The following is an 8,379-nucleotide window of genomic DNA, read 5'->3' as shown; positions in this document are numbered from 1 at the left end:
GGCTGGTGTAAGTTTCTAACCCTGTGACACTTGCATATTTTTTCATCAATGTTTTCAGTCATCATATGAAACACGTAGGACTTAAAAAGCAAAAATCAGACAATGGTGGACATGCTATTAATCCCAGGGCCTTTTTAAAAAAAACAAACAACTAATTTAATGAATTAGTCATTTAGCAGACGCTTTTATCCAAAGCGACTTACAGAGACTAGGGGGTGAACTATGCATCAACAACTGCTGCTACAGAGTCACTTACAATAGGACCTTAGTTTCGCGTCTCATCCAAAGCACAAGGAAGTTAAGTGACTTGTTCAGGGTCACACAGAGTTAGTCAGTGGCTGAACGAGGACTAGAACCGGGGTCTTCCTGGTATCGAGCCCTTTTCTTTAACCACTCCTTTGGAGTGCCGTCATCACTTGGGTCCAGGGATAATGAAAAGACTTCAAAACAGCAGATTTGAACAGAACACAGTCTTTTTTTTTTTTTTTTAATTCAGATTAGACATAACAATGTCATAAACAGCAGTTAGTCTAGAAAATTACATTAAAAAATGTGCTGTTGACCATGCTCCCAGTAACAGATAAACTTCCCAAACCAATTTTTATTTATTTTTTTTATTTTTAAACAAATCAGTCTATGTTATTGAATATTTATATATAAAAAATAAACATTAAAAGGTGATTATTATTATTATTATTATTTATTTATTTATTTTTTTAAAACTACCATCACACCACCAAAGCATACGTACACAGTTCACTTCTGGTTAGAGATTTGTACAATACATTCCACTAGGCAATTTCTCAAGATTAAGCTGTACGTATCAGTCATTTTAAAAGGCTGTTTGCAACGTACCACCTATTTGCCACAAGTCTATTCAATACTATTTCCAGTACCATTTCCATAACAAACAGGTAATATTGCCCTGGAAATGGGAGACAAAAAAAAAATTAAAAGACAGAAAGTGCACAAAGTTAGTATTGATCTGTAATAAAAGTTGCACGTACTCAGGAACTCAAATACCCTTTTAACCCTAACCCAGCAAAGCACCTGAAAATACTGTCTTAAAGCTAAATAGCTTGAAAATAAACTGTTATTGCAGGAGTGAAGCCTACATTAGTTCATGAAACTATACATTAAATCTATGTACACTTGCTAATGGTGATCAGACCATTAGCTTATTTACAACAAATTTCATTTCATAACAAATTTTGATTATTTCCTCAGCACTGAAATCATTTCAGTTGTATATGACTGGCTGACACTAGGACCAGAGTTTCCATTTAACTCAGGGACATTTTTAGAGAGTATTGGCACAATGATAAATGCATAGAACTGCAATGTGCTAATTCCATATGAACATGCGGCCCCCCCCCCAAATGCTTTACCAGGATTAACTTGTTTTTGATCAGTAGTAGTTTAACAAGTGCTCTACAATGCTGTGAACATTTCCAGTATAATAATAATAATAATAATAATACAAAACAGAACCCAGGTACCCTAGAAGTAGGATAATCTCTTCCTTTCAGCACATCCAAGTCTTTGATATTTATTTAGATGAAATAAAGGTGTGCTGTCATGCACTGCTGGGCAGCAATGTGCCTTCGGATTGTGATGGGCTGAGGAATCCTTCCAGCCAGAGCCGTCACTGTGCAGAAAGCACGTACATGCACATAAACAGCAACACTCAACAGAACACTTTATCCAGATGAAAAGCTAACAATAACAACCTTTATTTTTTCACTTTCTAAATCGCTGACGGAAACCACTGCCTTCTGGCATCGGCTGCGAACCGTTACGGATGTGCAGTGAACACCGTTGAGACGTCCAATTGCCAATACTGGCCAAGTAATCCAGTGTATGCAACTTCCCCGCAATACTTACTTGTCTTTGCAACTTAGGCTAGGATTAATCTCTATTAACTGTATCGTCTTGTTAAGTATTTGTAATGGACTGATCCATTTTCAGTAGGGTAAACACCACAGGCTTCTGAAGTAACAGCATCTACTTGCAGGAATGGCAACCAAAAAAAAAAAAACACAGCTCCAAAACGTTAAATAAAGGTTTTAGAACTTTTTTCTCCTTGCTTGGTCCACAGCATAAGTCACAAGTGTAAGCTTTGATTGCATGGTACATAGCTTGGCAAGTCTGTCCCCTTCTCATGCAGTTTTACCTGACGAAAATGCTCTCGTACTCCAATAGGATCAATTCTACAATCTGGTTCTGATATACCATATGTACTGCAATGTTTCCAGTCTCTGTCTCGGGTCTTAGGAGAGTCGGGCCAAACACTATAGCAACACTTTGAGTGTTCATACGGTTCTCTTCTCCATGCTCTATAACTCTGAAACAAAAAGACATTCATAGATAAATGTAACATCACACATTCATTACAGTCTTCTTCAACACTGTCAATAACTACAACACTATCATGAACAACTCTGTTTAGGTAGATCAAACATATCCTAACAGAAATGGAACAAGCAAACTCATGCAACTCCCAGCCGCCCCCCCCCCCATCCATCATGTACTTATACAAAAAAAAAAATCCAACAGGTCCTGATGCAGCAAAGCATCCCCAAATCATGACACTACCACCACCATGCTTGACCATATGAGGTTCTTAACAATAAAGCCGAAACTAAAATGCTTTAATTTGCTTCGAAACAATTTTAAATTGGTTAATAAGACTAGCAAGCACTAGTAAAATCAGCTCAGTTTTATACGGTGCAGAACTAGTTATTTTTATGTTTTGTTTTGTTTATGGACTTTGCGATACCTGCACAGTGAGTGTCTTCAGTAGTTGTATCTACAATGTATCAACAACAACAAAATCAACAATTTTGTTACAGACTTTCTAACAAGTCTGGTATAAACAACTTTGGCTGGTACAAACACACCACAAATGCTTAACATAAAAAAAGAACAGTCCTGCCACAGTATCAGGCACAGTTTACATTGCCTCTGGGTTTCTGCTTGCATCAACTGCAGATTTTTTACATCCATTGATGGAAACGTACAGTCGACTTTTAATGTTTTCAAGCAAACAGGCTTCATCGCTGCCATTCTCATACCCATTTTGACATCTGACACATTATTCCCCTGGCCCAATGGTTCTTTAACCTGTTCTGTGTACCAGTCTGACAGAGGGAGGGATCGCTACGAGCACTGTATGCAACCCTCTGATTGATGGAAGTATTATTGGCGATCCAATCGAAACCACCAATAAAAGGCAAAATAAATTCTCTGCCAGTTACATGATAGGTTGTACGCGGTAATAACATTAAAAAAATTCTGAAGCTTCTAACTCTCCTCCCTTTCCAGGATACAGTCCACGCCCCCTAGTCTGAGAACCACTGATTTATAGTGTGCAGATATGACCAGGTTTCATGCCTTTAATTCAAATATACATTTTCATTTAAAAGCAAGCGTGAAATGTAATTTTATTAAAAACCCTACAGCAGTACTGAAGCATTGAGGAGTCATGTGATTGATTATTTTTTATATAAATCCAAGAAGGCCAACCATACCAGATCTTGTCATTTCAAATACTGCATATATTAATGTTAGTATATTAGTAATTCCTATAAACATTCAGTGAAAATATCTACAGCGACACCAAATTTATAAGGAGCGGTTTTATTTGGTCTTGTGGTGGCTGAGGATCTGAAACACTGCTGTGAAAAGCACCTTCTTCAGTGAAGCACAGGGGACTGCTTTTATACAAATTCAAGTCACAGCTTTCCACTGAGTGCAATATTTCAGAATGTCTAATTGGAATGCCTAATTGCATAGGGCATTTGTGCAGTCACTTCAAATCACTGCAACTGTCAATCTGCAGGCTCAACATGTCACTGAAAATGCTCTTGTACTAAAGAACAAAAGGAGGAGGATTAAGACAAAACACCAATTATGGCTCTGCTTACAAGACATCATGAGTAATCATATTGGTGTGCCGCCTTGAAACTGAAAATTTATAATGTTTATATTATACTGTGCAGTCAACTCTTGGCTGAAAACTAAAGCAATGTAAACCTTTAGACAGTAATGAGATACACCATCACATTTGGAGATGCAGCCAAGTCAGACAAAACAGTGGTTCTGGCAACAATCTGATCCGAGGCAAGGTTTTGCACAGGTATTTGTAACCACTAATAACGGATCCATTAGGATTGCTAAACTTGTCTATTACTGATTAACGAAATGGTGTTCAGTGTAATAAAAATGGAGGGCAACTGAGTGAGTGGAGATGGAACAGCAAGTCTTCATTTAAAAAAAGCTTGATCCTCATCCTGCTCCATGCCTTACTTTACTTCTAAGGAAACTTTTCTTCTCCTCTCCAGACTGAATTACCACATGGATGAAGCATTCTCAGAATGTGAGATCGAGTGGGATGTAATCGCATCTTCATTTATCAAACTCCCTCAGCAACATCTTTACTTTCTTTAATACATCTTCCTACCTCACTATGACATTGAAATTGCAGTTTATTATCACCTATATTATCACTGGAGTCTTGTTTAAGGTACACTATTTTAGCACATGAATCTGAGCACCTGTGTAAAAGACAGTATACGCATTAATTTATTATATATATAAACACTATGGGTTCAAACCAACAAAGACACACTTTAAACATTTGGCTATAAAGCCTAAATGCATTGTTCCCATAGCCCCCCTAAACCAAACAGCCTTGCCTTGATAACGGTAGCAGTTTGAATCTGTATTAAGACAGATAATGGGGATGTTTTTTTCTTCCAAAACACCACATTTTGTGCAACCACTGAAGCCACTTCTCAATATAAAGTGCTAACTATAAATAAAGTGTAAAGCAAACCACACACACACTTCTGATTTCTGTTTCATTAATAAATCAGACTAAGACAATTGCTACTGGCTTTACAGACCAATCATGTCATCCTTAATTATTTAACTGAACTGCCCCTGGTTGATTCAACTAAGGTCTTTAATTGTTTACTGCAGACTGTAATTGATGATGAGTGGTATGAGTTCCAGGATTAGAATGAAGTGGAATTGCCACAGTGCTCAACATACATAGGGAGAACACACACACACACACTTACTTTCTGAGGTGTTTGAAGAGTGCCTGCATGGTGTCCTGGTGAGGTTTTGGCAACTGCTTGATTAAGTTGTTTATAGACTGCACACGCTGCTTGTAATCCTGACTTTCTGGTTGGGGAAGGAAAAAAAAACCCCAAAAAAACCACATTAACAATGTTTATATGGAGCTGGTGAAATGTTATTTGCTACCAGCCTTAAAGTGAAGCAAGACACCACTCTGTGGATAAACCAAGTACTGCACTGTGTGGGAAATCAAGGAACACACACATTCCCATTTAATACCACATATGAAATAAGGTCCAGTACAAGAAGACATCTGAATTTATATTCCACAGGTTTACTGATCTGGAAGTTTGCAGTTTCCCACCACTACCAACACTGCGAGTTGTATATGTTATGCAATAACACCAGACAGAGGGACTTGAGAGATTTACCAACTAGGTTCTCAATATCAGGTTCTCCAATCAGAGGGAAAGTTGTTCTGGTGCAGGGGATATCACTTTAAGCATCTGACGACTCAAGCATCATCGTACAGTACACGTATAGATTTTCTCATTACTTTTTAGAAAAGAATGGTGCTTTATTTTTCTCCAGTGCAAAGGATTGTTAACACTGGACCCTTGTTTAATGCCTGGGTGCCCTGCACTCAATTGTGTGTCATACTTACTGATAGCACTGACAAAGTCATTGAAGTAGTTATGTGTGAAGAGAGGCTCGGGCAGTTCTCTAAAGAACATCTTCAGCGCTCCAGTGATGACATGAGTATCTTCCCATTTACTATCCTTCAGGTCCACATTCTCATCTGCAGCAGCAAAGCAGTACAAGTGTTAATCTCCAATGTTGACGAACAAAAAAAAAAAAAAAAAAACCCTGCTAAAGTGGGCACTGCATTCTGATCATTTACTACTTGAGAAACATGAGTTGCAGACAATGTTCTTTCTATTATTCATTTCAGTACTGTGTTCTCAAATTCTCAACCCTTTTTTCACATTACAAAAGGATGGGGCTAACTCGAGAATCCGGAAGCCCAACTCATCTTTGCTCTGGAAAGGAAAAATCTGAAAGCCATGCTGCAAAGCACTTTCAGGGAAGGCAGAACAGTTTAACTACAGCCTCTAATACCCCCTAAAAAAGTAAGCATTTGGAGTTGATTAATGTTTTATCCAAGGGCAGAAATGCTTAGATCTGTCTCAACAGCAAAATCACTTACCGTGATTTATAGCGAATCGTAGCTTCTGTATCACAGCCAGGTTTCCACTTACTCTGTATAAACCATCAACATTTAAACCTGAAAACATAAAAAAAAATTATGAATCTTCCCTGTCGCTCCATTAATGTCTCATCCTTAGGATTCAGACTGATGAAATCTCTAGTTGTATTATTTTATATGGATATAAGAAAACATTCATTCTTACAGACTGCATACAGTGCTAAAATTATAGCTCAGTTAATAACAATACACATTACAGGTACTCTTAAATGGATGTAAAATTAAATCATAAACAACTTTTTTAAATGACATTCAAATGAGTACACTTACCGTTCTTTTCTAAATGATCGATACACATCCTAACAAAGTGTGGCACAGTAGAGTTCTCCCTCTGACAGAGGCTGGTCAGGTTACATCCAAATACTTGATCTGTTACACAAAAAAAAGAAAATCCAATATTAGCGGCAAGTTAACCCTACCTGAATGCGTGCTCAAAAGCACAAATGTGTTTCTATTTAATATTTTCCATTAGTCTTGTATGGTCTGTGACATCTGATTCAATTAATACAAAGAGCCGATTAAAAACAAATTTTGGCAGCTGAACTAAACGTAGCTAACTACACGTATTGCTCAAGAAAAACAGTCATGTTGCCAGACAACTGCACAGGTAAGTCAGACAAAGAGATAATCAGCTGCAATTGCATCTGTGCTAACTTGTAGCTCACCGGGTATATATTTGAATTGGGATATCTAAATCCACCAGCCGCTTACTGGACAGATAAGATGGCAATGATTTGGTTGAACATGTGACCAATTCATTCCTTTACCTTTAATATAGCCCTTGTCTCTGACTGCCTGCAGTGTGGGTCGGCGAGTCAGGAACTTCTTCAGTTTTACCTTGGTCTTCTTCTGGTCTGAAGAATCTATACTGACAGAGCTCTTCATGGCTAGAAGACAGCATGACAGATTTCACATACAGAGTCCACACACATCCCCTGCCTCAGCAGTACATAGAAATGTACAGCTACAATGAACATACAAAAGTCTATCACTATAACCTGCATTCCCCACATACGCAAATAAAAATGAAAGTTTGGCAGCCTCCTTGCACCCCAGATTCTAGATGGACAGACATCACAGGATGCTAGCAAGTGGAGGGACATGCACCCCCAGCAGGGATAATTAGTGATGCTGCATTGCTCAAGGTAAACCAAATTAGTTTGAAATGAGCTGAGAAAAGCTGAAGATGGTTACACACAAGACAGTTTAGTAAATAAAAGCTAATCCATTGACCCAGAGAGAGTCATGCAGCATTTAAATAAAAATAAATAGGATATGTCAGTAAGGTAAACATCTCATGAGGGTACCGCAGGAAATCAGGATCAGACTCACAAAATGGGTGTGTCTAATGCAAATTCATCAGTATGGTCTGCATTCATCCAGACTATTTCTGTCGTCTGACAGGAAATGAGTAATAATTACTCAACATCTCCTGCTGTGATCGGACTCTGAAAGAGCTTACCAAGTAATGCACCTGAACAGAAGCCCGAGGGCCTGGGTTCAGCATCACGCAGTTATGCTGGTTCCTCTCAGGAGCTGCTTAATTACCATAGAAGTATATTCCCTATGGAATACACCCACACAATGCTGTATATACAACATTAGAGCCATCAGTATTGTGGCAAAGAAGACTTCATTAACATTCTTAATGACTTCATTTAATTAACAGCATCTCCTTATACTCCCACATTCCAAATACAATAAAAAGTAAATTTACCAAAGTTTACTTCTCTACATGCAAAAACTCTAAAGTGTAACAGATACCTCTACTATTTCTGCAGGACAGTGGTAATTCAGACAACCAACACCCTTTTTGGGCAGGACTAAGCCACATATTTCTGCTGTAGTCATCACAGTGGTTGAGAGACACTTACAGCGTGATTTCTTCGAGTCTCTGCTGTCCTTGTCGTGTTTATCGGCTCCAGGAGACTCTGGCATGTCTTCTTCGATTGCTTCGTCAGACTCCCAAGCCTGAAGAAAAATTAAAGACATTTCAAAAACAGCCCCGATAGGACTTTCTTTTACTT

The 8,379-nt window shown here is 38.2% G+C and overlaps 1 protein-coding gene across 17 annotated transcripts in view; it reads right to left on the bottom strand.

Annotated features, from left to right (window-relative positions):
• Positions 1-457: 457 nt before the first annotated feature.
• LOC121314095 (rho GTPase-activating protein 12-like) overlaps positions 458-8,379 on the bottom strand; it is a 67,782-nt gene continuing 59,860 nt past the window's right edge. For all 17 annotated transcript variants that reach the window (XM_041246968.1, XM_041246974.1, XM_041246975.1 and 14 more), the window contains 7 exons: positions 8,227-8,323; positions 7,120-7,239; positions 6,623-6,721; positions 6,293-6,370; positions 5,750-5,884; positions 5,085-5,190; positions 458-2,344 (listed from right to left, as the gene is read on the bottom strand). In XM_041246968.1, the coding sequence (XP_041102902.1) occupies positions 2,170-2,344; positions 5,085-5,190; positions 5,750-5,884; positions 6,293-6,370; positions 6,623-6,721; positions 7,120-7,239; positions 8,227-8,323 (810 nt within the window). In that variant the 3' untranslated portion in view covers positions 458-2,169. The remainder of the gene's footprint in view (positions 2,345-5,084; positions 5,191-5,749; positions 5,885-6,292; positions 6,371-6,622; positions 6,722-7,119; positions 7,240-8,226; positions 8,324-8,379) is intronic.

This window comes from Polyodon spathula, chromosome 4 (genome assembly GCF_017654505.1).
Source record: "Polyodon spathula isolate WHYD16114869_AA chromosome 4, ASM1765450v1, whole genome shotgun sequence".
NCBI lineage: Eukaryota > Metazoa > Chordata > Actinopteri > Acipenseriformes > Polyodontidae > Polyodon > Polyodon spathula.
This window is presented reverse-complemented; position numbering and strand designations above follow the sequence as displayed.